The following is a 15,284-nucleotide window of genomic DNA, read 5'->3' on the forward strand; positions in this document are numbered from 1 at the left end:
GAAATAGAGTAATATATTAGAGCATATTCGATTTTCAAATTTAAACAGATTAGACTTTTCTTCTTTAGAACATTCGATTTTCAAATTCGATCTTTTTTTAGAAATACTTAGTTTGTTGATGAAATTACTCTTTTTCTTTTGTGACTATAACGTAATAATCTTAATCTTCGCTATCGTTACTTTTGTCCGAGCAACGCCGGGCCTACCTGCTAGTATTCAATAACTTAGGAATAAATATCGTACCAAAATGTCAAATAAAAAATGTATATTCTACTTACAGCGCCGAGAAAAAATTCGATTTCTTCGCATATGTTCTCAATTGTTAGTCGTTTTGGATTTTTATCTCTAGCATCCAAGAGAAAGTCCAACAACGATTTCGGATTTCCATTACTTTCGATCATGTTTTGTTCAGTCTCACGTAGTCTTATATTTTCAGAAATTATCTAGAAACAGAACTGAGGTTTAATAAATATTTGTATGTATGAACTGTTGAAAAACGAAAATTTTTTACGAACCTCTTTTGTAAATTTCCTTATAATTTCCTTGTTTGATTTATATTCTCTTCCTTTTGATGTTAAATAAAAAAAGAAGTCGAACGACAGCAGAAAATTGATTGATCTATCAAGTACTGGCTTAAATGTTCTAAAAAAATTAATAATTCAAAAAATGTTGCATTTCATATGTGAAATTGTAACATGAAATGTTTAAATATTTTAAAATTTCATTTATTGGGCTGCAATTCTCAAAAATTTTAATGCTGTAATTTGATAAAAATGTACACATAAATTACGACTGTCATACGTTTGTCTGTGTCATTTCTTAACTTGAGGAACAGAAATAGGTAGATAAACGCCGTTACAAAGTATGTTTCTTTAAAGAACATGATGTTTCGAATAACTCCGATTAACTAAATAAGAACTAGAAGTCGAACTACATACGAACTAGAAGTCATGTTGTTTTAATATATATATTTTCTCCTAAAAAGTGTTATATAAATAACAAGCATAACTTCTTTGACAACAAAAAGAATGATATACGTACATACGTAAAAAACATCGGCCGTACACTAAGTGTTCAGCTAGCAGAAAAGAAAATAGGAGAAAAGAAGAAGGAAAAAGTGAGATGACATAAACAGTAAAAAAAGGTAAGATTCCTTTAAACGGCGTATGTATGGCTATTGTACTCTTTACGTTTCATGTTGGTTTGCAGTTTTTAGGCTGCAAGACTGTAGTCCTCTGAAGGGTCTAAAAAAAATCTGACTGTAGCAAACAGCACTATTTGATTGCCGCCACGAATAGCTAAGTGTTGAAGTCAGTGGCAAGTCGCTGTTAGTAGGAAAACTTATATCTACTTAACACTAATAAAACGGAATGCGATCGAATTACGATACTCCTTAACAGCTACACAGCCACCGCGAAAAGAAAACGAACACAATGCCAAACTAGACAAGTTGAACGGACTGACAGAAAACAAACGAGCAAGACTTCAATTTTTATTACTTATTTTTATTTTCGTATTTTTTTAAACATTAACTTACTTACTAAAAATTCTACAATAACTAGGACGAACCTAACCAAACGACTCAAGATAACAACTCTAACCTAACCAGAGATCACGCTGAGTGAGAGTGTAAAATGGAGATGGATCGCAGTACATTAGAGATTAAAGTGTAGGGGAGCCTACCAATAGTGCCATAGTACCATCTGTCTTGCCAGAGAATGAAGACTTGCTACTTGACATGATTGTTGATGTACGAAATACGAATGAAACTGAAAGCAGTAGTGATCGAAGACTTTGTAGCTTCTCTAACAAGACAGTCAGCGAACTTTTTGCAGAAAACCCCCTGCATGTCTAGGAACCAATTGAAAATATATTCTAATGTTGTTGTCTAAATGTCAGAGAATGTGGTATATGGAATTGATAAGTTTAAGTGGCTGTCAACCTTTTCAATCTTATATAAAGCTTCTCTCAGTATGAGTCTACAGCTGCTTGTGTTTCCATGCGTTTGTTAATGGGGCACTGTTTTGACAAAGCTTTGTGTCTCATTAGCATTACTGAATAGACAGATGAAAGTATTATTTTTAAATATCAAACTAATCCAATTATTGTCTTAGGCTCCTTTTTTACGGTGACCTGCAGTGGCAATTCCAAATAATAAACGGCAAGACATTTTGTGCATGTATTAGTTATTTGGGTGAATTCAAACAGGAATAGTGTTTAAGATCTTATACATTTGTATTTTCTGTTTCTTTATCGAATCGAATATTAGTTTTTCAGAGGCAAAAGTTTGTAAACGTGCCTTCTAATCTGCTTAATAATGCATTTAAGTCGACTGGGTCTTTTCAGTTCCTTATAAATACTCAAGAACTATGGGAGTCGCGTACTCAGAAACCGAAGAAAAATAATTATTAGTGCATTTAGCATTCATGAAAAGTGATTAGATAAAGCAGGAGAATTCGTACGTCTTGAATGTTTCATTAGCATTACTGAATAGACAGATGAAAGTATTTATACTATTGAGATTTTTCTTATGCATGTCTATATTGATGACAGCGTATAGTTAGGCTACCAAAGTTTTAGAGTTCCAACGGAAACCTCCTGCTAGGCTTATATAAATAAAACTAAGCACTCAATTTCATCAATTGATTGCATTATTATTTTCAGGCCATAAAATTTTCATGAACGACTTTTTAAAATTTTTTCATATTCCTAGTCAAAATAAATTGCTTATTAGAATTATGTCGCCAAAACTAGAAATTAAGCAGCAGAAATTTGAGTCAAGTCATTTTATGCAATAGAATCTGTTTTATAAAAGTGAAAACAAAAATCAACAAATAAAAAATAGCCTATTCCAGATATTTGTATCTTTTCCCGGATTTAAAATCATTGTACAGAAAAAACCATATCTCGAATTAAATACTTACATGCTTATTAATTTCTCATAGTAAGAACTTTGTTCTCTAAAAGTAGAACCATCTTTAACACCAAGAATTGTATCTGAAATAAATTTTATGTATTAATAACAAAAACAATATAACGGACATGAAAGTATTATTTAACAGAATTTTAAATTTATAATATAATTCATATTTATTTCTTTATTAATTATAAAATTCCACAACTTCAACAAATATTAGTGTTAATAATTTATATCAACAATCCATCGAAAATCGTAATTTATAAATGACTGTATATTTCAGACAAAAAGTAAAATCCATCTTGCATACCATACAAAATATTGAATCCGCACTGTTTAACAACCGGTACTACGAAAACTTTCTTCTTTTCTGTCAACACTTCAACTAATTCTCTTGCATTTTTTTCCATTATTGGAATAAATGAATGCAATACGTTTAGGCGAAAGGCGGGTAACAATAATTTCTTCCTCTCAGTATGAGCTTCGTCACTTCTGTAAATATTTTTTAATATTATACATTTTTTTACAGATTGCTTACATGGGATCTTTTTTCTAATTGCGATTTTATATATGAAGTTAAAGTAAATTAATGGCAAATTACATAAATTTAAATTAAGAGACAGTTCTAATTAATAAAATGAGATGCTGAATTTCGATTTTAAGAGCGATACACCCAAACATATTCCAAATATTTAATGTACTGTACAGTACATTTACCGATTACATCAATTCGAATCACTATGTAGGCTTATGCCCGGCATTGAAAACTCAGTCCATTAGCACATTAACGTAATTTTTACATTGGACATATAGGAATATATTGTATGCTGCATAACTATATTAATTTTTATCCTACTGAATGAGGTCACACGCGAGTAAATTCGAATGACCGACTCCCAGATTTTCGAGATCACATGGTTACGTTTTTCAATTTTTAAATTGTGCTTTACAGTTTTTCAGTGTCTTTTTTATTATGTTTTCTATAAATTGTAATATTGTGACCATAAAGAATTATTAAAATACACGATTCTATCAATACTAGTTAATATCATAACGCCATATTGTCTTTTGTGTATTTCCATTTAACTAGCAGAAAACTTGATATCAAGTGGTTAAAATTTGTGCGGCGATTTAAGTTTGGATTTTTCAATATTCAGTAGGCTGTCTCTAATATGATAAATGAAGACTCTGTTCCATCACTCAGGCAATAAGCAATTAAGCGAAACTTTTTCTTTCTAAGTAAGATATGGTGACCAGATATGTTAGGTTTAAATGCAGGATGCTTGTGTGTTGTATGAGCTAAAACCGGGGTGGACCTCGGACGTACATAAATTATAAAAAATAATAATTCATTAATAAATAATTTAGTAGATAAATATATAAATACATAAATGCATAAATAAGCTAAAAAATAATTCTTTATTTAAAAAATTGTTTTTTTTTACAACTTGATGTACATCTTGTTTGTACATCTGTCATGGTATGCCTAGAATGGCGACTAAAAGCGCTCCTATATATTATTGAGTATATTATTATTACAATAGGAATTTATTATTGAATTTTTCATAAGAACTTATTATTTATACCACGGAATGACAACGTTGCTGCTAGAACGCCCACTATGGGGCGTCCTGGGCTACTAGTAGTAAACAAGGTCTATACAAGAAGTTCAGGACACGCGTACTGGAGCTGCCATTTTAGGACTTTTTGAGTCGCATGTTTAAAACAAACTTGTACGTGCAGTCAGTTTTATACGACATTAATTTAACTAGAATTGCATAAATTAGTTTAATTAATGTCGTATAAAACTGACTCCTCATACAAGTTTGTTTTAAACATGCGACTCAAAAAGTCCCAAAATGGCGGCTCCAGTACGCGTGACCTGACCTTCTTATATAGACCTTGGTAGTAAAAGAAAACGACAACTTTGTGCTCTTGACAACTTGCAAACATGTTGAAAACGTTACATGACCAAATGCGCGACATTTTCCGGAACGGCGTTTAATGCAGGACTAACAACCATATCCAAGACAGTCCTGCACAATCCGGGAGTCTAGTCACCATAAATTAAGACCTTCTTAAAGTTAATTGAATTTACATTTTATTACTATTTAATAAATATAAAATATTAATACGACTTTACAAAGTTGGAACTTTGTCTTTTCTTTACTTCCGCCGTTCACACTATCAGCAATCCTTTAGAATTCACAGTCCCTCGGAGACGACCTTTTTTTTGAGGCTACTGCCTCCGTAAAAGAACTGTAAAACAGGTAAAAAGCGTCCTCTGGTCTTATTGCCACAGTTAAAATATCACATTTTAAGTAAAAATTAAATAGAAAAACATGGCCGGCGTTATTCACATTTTATAAATTTCGTCTCACAGGGAATGTGAATTCTAAAATACTGCTGATGGTGTAAACGGCAAAAATAAAGACATGACAAAGTTCCAACTTTGTAAAGTCGTATTTATATTTTATATTTATTAAATGTGAATAACGCCGGCCACGCCTTTGTATTTAATTTTCACTTAAAATCTTATTACTACTTTCTACCACCAGATATGTTACAGCAACAAAGCAGTTTTTTCAGAATGGTCCAATCGAGTTTTTCTGGCCAACTGCCTCATTCTTTAAGGTCACTCTTTTTGAGCCAGAACATAAACAAACGTTAAAAATTTGCATTTTTCTCTATTTGTTATATTATGGTTTTGCTAATTAATATGCTGAACAACATCATTTAGAGTAGAAAGTGTGTTATCAGAAACATCCAGCCTAAATTGTAACATATCACACGCGTGTTTAAGTTCATTAGGTGATCGCAGGAGGAATTAATCACTCGCTTAGTATCGTAGGTTATAGTAATATGCGTTCATATAACAAAAAATTAATACGGTATCTAATATAGACTTTCCGATGCAATAAATTTAAAAACTTAGCTCGTCCTACATTCATTAACCCTTCTCCAGCAGTTAAGCAAGAAAGGTGAAACTTGACACTGTAAACAAGTTAAGAAGTTCTGACCCTGGCGAGCTAGAGACCTGCAGTTTGTTTCGTTTTAAAGAAAGCAAAAGCCTCTAAGTTCATAAATACTGAAAATGAATCGAATCCTATTAAATCTTTTTAATGATGTTTTTTCTCACAAGTTAACATTAAAAAATTATTTGCATTTTTGTATTATAACCTAGCAGATGAGAATACTGTTTATTGACAAAAAATAACAACACAGAAACGATTACTAGATTATTTTTTGCAGTTCTAACTCTACGTTACATCATATTGTAGTATTTAATTTATATTTACAAAAGTAATATTAGTGAACATTTTATAACACTAAGTGTCCAATCTAACACATTTTATAAATTTTATAAATTGTGTACAGTAGATGAAAGAAACATTTTTAAAAAGTTTTAGATTGGACATTCGGGGTGGTAAACCCTAACGTGACATAACTTTTGTGGTCATATAAATTAAATACTACACTATAACGAAAGACGAAGCGAAAACCATATAAAGAGTGTGGTCATTTTAGCATACCGTTTTCACATTTATCGCAATACTTGGATGAAATGGCACAATTTCATTGGTGTAGTAGACATTAACTAAGAATGAGGTATCTAAGTGTTTTATGTATTATAATTTTTTCTAATGTAGACACTCAGATACTATACACAACCGGATATCAAATGGTAAATCTACCAAAAAATCAAATTTCTCTAAAAACTTGCACTGTCAAAAAAAGCATAAAACGTTTTGTTCTCGCAAGTAACTTTGTATTATACAATTTTCCTATTTGAATTTCACCTTATCGATGGTCTAAAACGACAATAAGACTATGTTTAAAAAAGTAGGAAGAACTCCACGGAATGTAGTAGTTTTCTTCAACCACTACTGGTTTACTTCAATTAATACTGGTTTACTATTAATATTGAAAAGTAATCAATGCATTTATAGTATATCAAACGTTAAGGTTAACCACTTGGTTCACATGCAGGGCCATCAAAACATTAATAAAAATGAAAGAATAATTTATTTTATGTGATAATACAGTGGTTAAATTTTGGCAACAGATTGTATTTAACTACGTGGGACATATGTTCTCGTAAATATTGTGTCTATAAGAAAATTATTAGAAAAAGTGTAGTCCTATTAATTCTGACTGTTGTCTTGCGTCGGTTTGCTGCCTGTCCTTCCTTAATCATAAGAAAAGAGTTGCGTTGATAAATGTAGAGACCATATCTGGAAAGCTTAAGAGCAGGAGGCCCTATTAACTATACATAAACTTTTGGTTTGGCACAGCAGTGACGTTATTTCGATTCAAAGTTTTTCCCTAATCACAGTTAGATAGATGACTGACACGACTCTATTGCTAACAGGAAAAGTATGATGTACAAACGCAGCACTACTACTAAAAGATTTGAAAACATTGTAACGAAATGTTGCAGCCTGGCATTGTAATGAAGTCACAATAAATAATCGCTCTTTAGAATTAGTTTGGTTCATTTTGTTATTGCAACGTAACACGTGAGCCTAATGTTAAGGTGGATGCATTCAGAAAGAGTTTTATGTATAGTTGTCCCCGACTTAACTGTTACTAACACACAGAAAACCCTACGTAATCAGTTGATTTGCTAGGTGTGAACTTAAAAGCAACTAACAATGTTTGGTAATTTTATCTACTCAGGTAGTAAAGAATTCTATTGGTCTAAAATTATAAAAAAACAGTAGACTTATAAATTTTCAGTCGATTGTCACAAAGAAAGTATGTTGTTTGGGACAAAACACTAATACACTTCACACAGGCAAGTGCTGTAGGATATCTATGGCAGTAATGGTGCAAAGAAACATCTGTTTTACGCTATCTCATTGTCACAATGATTCGGTAAATACAATATATATATATATATATTACCAACAAAACCTGATTTTACTCCAAACTAGTTTGGTTTAAACAAAACTAGTTTGGCGTAAGTGTGTCAGGCCAAACTAGTTTAGAATTATTATTTAAGTACAGTAGAGCATCGATTATCTGACACCCGATTAACCGAATCATCGGTTAACCGACCGCGTTCTAGTCGGAAAATTCAAATGTCAGCTAGTGATGTGGCGCTACAATATTTGGTTGTCTTGGCTACTTTAATATTATTTTTGTTAAATTTTTGCATGTTTTAGCTGGTAGCACTGGCTTGACAATGAATGGGAGGCTAGTATTTAAACCAGGTCTAATACACTATACTAATAATACTTTTCGGTTATCCGACTTTTCAGTTATCCGACCAACCCCAGTCCCCAATTAAGTCGAATAGTCGATGCTCTACTGTATATTAATGGTTAAAATAAAATTAAAAAGCAATCAATTAGATGAACAATATGTATTCAAACATATTCTACTTATTTATAAAAAAACAAGGTTAATGTTACTCTACGTATCAGAGGGGGCAACTCGTCTTTGAGTCCAGCAATCAGAAGACCGGCAACAGTGGAGACGCCTGACCTATTCTTCTCAATGTCAGATATGGTAGCTCTTTATATGTAATGTGAATGTATGTCTCTTTAATCTGAATAAATAAGATCGGTTGCTGTGAGAAAGTCTATCAATCTTATTTATTCGAATTAAACAGACATACATTCACACTAACCTATTCTAATAAATTACTATAATTATTTAAGTAAACTATGTTTGAATAAATATTGTTCATCTAATTGATTGCCTTTTAATTTTATTTTAACTATTAATATACTTGAATAATAATTCTAAACTAGTTTGGCATAACACACTTACGGCAAACTAGTTTGGCGTAAAAATCAAGTTTTGCTGGTACATGTATATTTTATAAATTATATCATTTTTTTAAAAAAATTATATTTAATTATACATCCACAAAAGCCGAATTATTGGGCTAGAGTCTGCTATAATAAATAAATAATTAATGTGACAATTTGGCATTAGAGCTTGGCGTTAGGCGCCATCTCTTACTAAACTTAATAATTAAAATTAAATTAAATAATTAATTTAATTTTAATAGGTGTTTGGTAAAAAGTGATATGTTTGTGATAGAAAACAATCACATCGACTCTAATCTCATTTTTAATCGAGATGTCGCAGAAAAATCATTAATTTGTAAGAAGTGCCTCTGATATCGGTAAATCCATCGCAAAAGACTAAAATAAATCACATGTAATAGTACGCATTTGTTATTCAAAATCGTCTCTATTGTCTCCTGAATCTACTTTAGTCTAGTTAAGTTAGTGATTCTTTCTTAAACCTGCTTTATTTATTTATTTATTTTTTTGTTTATTGTATTCCCTCTGTGTCTGATGTTACTTCAAATATTGTTTATCTTGATTCAGAGTCAGGATCATTTTTTATAGTGTTAAAAATTTGTATTGATTATAAGGTATTTATCATACTATTCGTTATAATAAATTTTATTGTTATCCTCTTGCTTAATAATCTAATTAATTAATATATCTATGTTTGAAATTACTGTGATAATTGTTAATACAGTCAAACCTGTTTTTGTCCGATGAATATGGCCGCATAAATGTAAACGCATAAAAAAAATCGCACGAAACTTCAAGAGTGGCTATAAAAAATAATTTTCGCAACACAATTAAAAATATATTTTTTATGCGGTGATGGAAACCCCATAAAAAAGTCTCACGTAGAATATAACTCAAAACCGTACGAAATAACTAGGAATTGCTTTTTAACTTCTTGGACCTTTTTCTACAATCCCTAATGGAAAAAAATCCTCTAAGAATTTTATATTTTATATTAATTAATTATTTTCACTTAAATACAAATCTAACATTAAAAAAGTTAAAAATAATCGTTAAAAATGATTTTATTTGATAAATATAGCTGCAGGAAGTGTTATTTCATTTAACAAGGCGTGAAATTTTACATCTGCAGTCTAAAGCTGGAGGGGAGCTAACTTACCGCACCTGTTCAAATATAACATAATATTTATGATTTTTATGCTATTAAAATAAGAGTGGACCGAAAAAAACGTATGAAAAAACCTTTTACAGAATAAAAAATGAAAAAACCTGCTGATATCATAGAAAACATTCAATAGAGTTCTAAAAATGTATACAGGAGTCAATTATGTTCTAATTTGATTGAAATTTTCATATACCGCACAAAAACATTGCACAAAACAAATCGCATAAATAAAAAATCGCACAAAAAAAACCTCACAAAAACAGGTTCAACCGTATATATATATTTTGCTCTTTCCACCCTGTGTGCACTAAGATAAGTTTTGCCAAACCCACAATGAGACAGCTGGATGACGAGACACAAGGGCCAGACACATCCGAACAGACTACAGCCCAAATAATAACAGGAAATTTTTCATCTGTTTAGATTGATTAGGGTTCCGACTGGATCCCCTAACCCTTAAAGTGATAGGCTGTGACCTTGAACGCTCTGCCATCTGCCTTCAAATTCTTAATGTATTAAGGAAGAAAAAATACCTTAACTTTTAAGTATTTGAATTTATTATATTTTCTGTATTTTCATCAAAACTGTAAATGCACAAATTTTTTCGTTTTTATTTTCTTTCCAAGTAACCTCTGTAAACTTATTATGTTAGATAAAGGGTTGAACACATTTATACCTAGCCGTAATAGCCGTAAATATTGTTAATAGAAAAAAATACTTGAAAGAATGCAATGTAAATGTTTACAAATGCTTACCTCAAGAAAACAGAATCTCCAATCCAATCTTTAAATCCATTATATGCCTTCGATTTGTTAATGCATTCTGAATCACTTAACAGTGTCTAAAAATGAATAAATAAATGTCAATTTTGACCTGTGATTAATAAAATTAATAGAATCACTTATAACTGCTAGAAGAAAAAATTAGTAATTATAAAATTTCGCATTTAAACCTATCGGCAATCTGCGTATAAGGATTCCATGGTTTTTGTGTAACGTAAGTCTCGTTGCTAAATTCAGCCGTGCTGCAGCAGCTGCAGAAAGCTCGAAGCGAAATTGTTGCAAAGAGTGCTGCGTTGCGTTGCATGTACAGCGAATTCTCGGTTTGAAAGTATAATTTACAGCAGCCACCGAAAGTGCTATTTTCGCTTTATCAAGATGGCGGCGCTCATGGAATATTATGTAATAATGTAATAATATAGTAACATGTCATTATTTTTTATAAAGGAACTTTGGAAAAAGAGTACGTTTGAATCAATTAACATTAAATGACTTTTCGAACAGTACGATTATAGTCAACTGAAAAAGATTCCATGTTATTTTTTTATCATCGCTGTAGCATTTGGTGTTGTAAAATTACTACTCGGATGCGTGCAGCTTCTGCTTCAGCAACGCTGTTTCACTGCTGAATTTGCAACAAGCAGATAGACAGTTAATAATAAACTTAAGAAAGTTAAATTGCTGTCTTGTCGATCCTTAAAACCTTACAGGTTAGAGGCTGACAATACACCAGTAAAACCAAAACATTTACATAAAAAATGTCTGTAATTAAAAATTGAAAATTGTAATTTTCAGTTCAATGAAATACGATCGCTGATACAAATATTAGAAAGTATCGATACAGAACAAAATTTCTGCCGAAGACAATCTTGCAAGCATTCAAGAACTAGGAGATAAAGAGAGTTTTACAATATAGAAATTTAAGAAAACGATGTTTCTGAATCAGCTGGTATCAGAAATATAGTCATTGGACCAGCAACAATGATCGTTATAGATGACAAAAAAGGCTGTTCGGGCAATGAAAGATGCTAAAGTGCAATACTACATAATATTGCCGATTGAGAAAACTCTTCTCGTACATATAATGTCCTGTGTCATGGCCGACTCGTGTCTCGACAGGATTGGTCGAATCTGGACTAATAGTGGACATTGTACAAACCGTTTTGTTTGAACAAGAAGCGAACTTTCCTGAGAGCTACCAGATAGTCGAAAACGCTGATTGGATGACCGCCGGCTATTGGCACACATGAATACAGAGTTTGGCAGGGAAAGTTGAGTATCTTATTGGCCTGAAAATTTTTGATTTGCCAAATTGTTATCATCTAAAATCAGGGTATTTATTATTATAATTATGTATTTAAATTCGTTCTTATCAATCGATACCATTCGTTACCGATTACAAATAAAACATTAATGGGTATATCACTCTAACACAACTGACAATGGGTATTTGAAATTTTCATACTGCAAATACATTTTTACGCCGTTTGACATTTCTTTTTCGAATTGTCAGCCAAGAACTTACTTGAATATAATCCGGACGATACAAAAACAAGTATTTCACAATTAGAAAATTAAAAGGAAAATATCCTTTGTCGTACGTGTGACTCAACATTTCCGCAAACGGCATTGACGAACCTGGCAACAAAAAAATTTTTATATAAAAACTTTATATTTGTATAGAATTTGAATAGAAAAAAAACTATAACTAAATAAGTTACTAGGTAGACCAGCAATAATCCTTTTTTTGCTGCATTTAACTTAAATAAATCATTTCATACATTTATTATAATTGTTTTACTATTTTCTTTTTATGCACTATTTTTAAGGAGGAGTTAAAGTAAATATTCTAAAACTCAGATTTATTTTTGTAGAGTTTAAGTCGTGAAATAAAGATTTGTATCTTAGCAACAAGGGTTATGTATTTGTTAACAAAAAAGCAACTTTTCGAACGTATTTTCTTAATAAAAATTTTTTTTCGTCCAATAATTAAGTAAATGATTCATTCTCAGATTTTTCCATTTATTTCCTCATAATATAAAATATGTTAAATATGAAACTTTAAAATAAATATAATATAAAAACAATCACTTTTCGTATATTTCTACTGCTGAGAAAACGTGCTTTAATCGTAATTAAATGATGTTATAAAGATATCTTATATAATTCGTTTATAAATAAAAAATAATTTTTTTAAATCCTGTTATTTATTTTATAGAAAAGAATGTTTTAATTTTCAAACGTTTGGAAATAAATGTATAATATGCTGTTAAATTGTACAACAAATATTATTTTATAAGTCCACATTTATTTCATTTGTAACCGTAAAAAATAATAATTCATACTTAACCTTTACTTATTAATATAAGAAAACTATTCTTATTATCTAAAATACAGTTACCATACAAAAATTAATCTAATAATTTTTTCCTATATGATAACGTAACCAAAATATTTGGGGAGAGAATGTCAAGCACCAAAAACATTTGAATAACTTTGTGAGACAGGGACCTCACTCTTTGACAGGAGACCGGCTGTTAAACCAGAGTCAATAAACCAGTGACTTATTTTTTGTAAACAAAACTGCGGTCGCGAAGTAACGAAGTGCGTTACGATTTAATTGTCTCTTTCCCAGTCGTAGATCTCAAGAATGCAGTCTGGTAAATTTTGGCAGTCACCTTATATCAAGTTCAAAGCAGTAAACGTGAAGGATTTTTCGAAGAGGTTCGGGGGGGTTCGTACCGAGATAAGAAAGAACACATTCTCGGAAATTTTCGGAGAACTTGCGACAGAAAGAGCATGACCTGACAAAGGAAAGCGGTCCGGACAGGTGTGTTCGGCAATTCTGCAACCGAAATCATGTCTTTGGCAACTGATCAGAGACCAATATAGTTACGAAATACTGCGGTTTCGGACAATCCAAAAATCAGAATTTTTGGCAAAGATGGTGTACAAGCCTAAAATCTTAAAGACCAGTTGGAACGCACGTATATAACATTTTATTGTTAAACACAAACATTTTATTGTTAAAATAATCTCTAAAAACAATCATACAGCGAGCTAAATATATCAAATTTTGCACCAATCTGCGATGACAAAACTAATGCATTAAATCGATATCAGTTAATAGGAAGTAAACCGGCTGTAAAAAATTGTCTGTGACTGAATTCTTGTTAAGTACGATAAACGGGTGCCTGTAAATGTCATCGTATTGAAGATGTGCATACTTTTGCAAGACTGGAACTTTAAACTCTTTTCAGTTTGTGCTAACACGACAAGTTACAGTATTTTAAGATTACATTTATTGAAAAACAGCGATGGAAATGGGAAGAGAAAGAAGGAGGATAAACAGATTCTAACAAAAGAAATGGAAATCGCAATTAGCGTCATATGTAAGGTTACTACACTACAATTAATATTTATGTGCAGTCACGTTTAGACTGCGAGGCCGTGGGAATAAAGAAAATGCGAACTTTTGCATACACCAATAACTGGTGTAGCTAAAAGTAGGCTAAATAGAGCAAATTTTAAAGCTAAATACTAAACTGGAAATTAAAACTTATACTGAATAATTAATATGAAAACTAAGCAAGGTCAAGTAGACAAACTGAAGATACATACTTTCTATTGCATTATTTACAACTATATCGTGCAAAAGTTTCGTAATAGTCTTTTACACGCGAAAAAATCTTTGGACACGATACATTATACGAGAATAGAGGCAAAATGGGAACTTACCGATTCTAGGTATGAGAAGTTGAATTGCAAATTTCCACCCAAGAAGAAAATAATAAAATTCGCTCTCTTTAAAACCAATAAGAATTTGCTTTCTTTTAACCAAAAATTTATACAGGATATATATTATTATAATAATAGCAAATATCTTCCACCAGCAATTACTGGCAAAATTTTCGGTAAAAGCTTCCATGTTTATTCTGACGTTTTCGAAATACTGTTAAAATTAATCTTATTCGAATTCGTAGTTCAAACTTGTTACTCGAATATGCCTATATGACTGGGAAACTACCTTAATGATAACAGCCAAACACAGTTCTTTCTTTATATATTTATTATGTTAAATATATGCATGAAATGACGTACACTCGTAGAAATAATTTTTCCTCATTGTATGGTGTTGTCTGTTTATATTACATGGAAATTCGACTATTTCCTTATGTATCACATGATAAAGTAGAAAGTATAATCTCTTTATATACGTAGGCTTCGATGCTATATAATTTCAGTAGAAAAGTCAGGAATATAAGAAGATAATGGGTCGTCGTCTAAAGAAATTTTTCTAGTGATTAATATTTACAATTTTATAATGTTACCTCATCCTTAAATAAAAAAACGAAATAAAGACTTTAAAAGATACATACATACACAAAAACATAGTCACGAAATTTTAAGTTTTTATTCATTCTTTTAGAAGCAACTTTCTCTTTTTAAACATTTCTAATTTTAGCAAAAGTGATGAAGATGAACTTTATTTTTCTGTAATAATTTCGTGATTTGAAGTTACGTGTCGTAATTTTTAATTTAGAATACACAGGAATGTACTCTGTCTTAACAAAAAAAAAAAAAAAACTATAAAATTGAAAATATTATTAAACAAATTCAGTTTTCAAACACTTTTTATAGAA

The 15,284-nt window shown here is 31.0% G+C and overlaps 1 protein-coding gene across 1 annotated transcript; it reads right to left on the minus strand.

The window, feature by feature from the left end:
* Positions 1–278: 278 nt before the first annotated feature.
* Positions 279–14,556, minus strand: LOC136968837 (cytochrome P450 4V2-like; the record flags this gene model as incomplete). Its single annotated transcript, XM_067262885.1, has 7 exons — positions 14,380–14,556; positions 12,167–12,279; positions 10,618–10,703; positions 3,228–3,409; positions 2,925–2,997; positions 516–642; positions 279–443 (listed from the first exon to the last, which is right to left on the minus strand). Coding segments are annotated over exons 2-7 (738 nt in total), but the record flags the coding sequence as incomplete, so codon positions are not given.
* Between the last annotated feature and the right edge of the window lie 728 nt (positions 14,557–15,284).

The sequence above is a fragment of the Centruroides vittatus genome, unplaced genomic scaffold, assembly GCF_030686945.1.
Source record: "Centruroides vittatus isolate TY-2023 unplaced genomic scaffold, ASM3068694v2 contig_1630, whole genome shotgun sequence".
Taxonomy (NCBI): Eukaryota; Metazoa; Arthropoda; class Arachnida; order Scorpiones; family Buthidae; genus Centruroides; species Centruroides vittatus.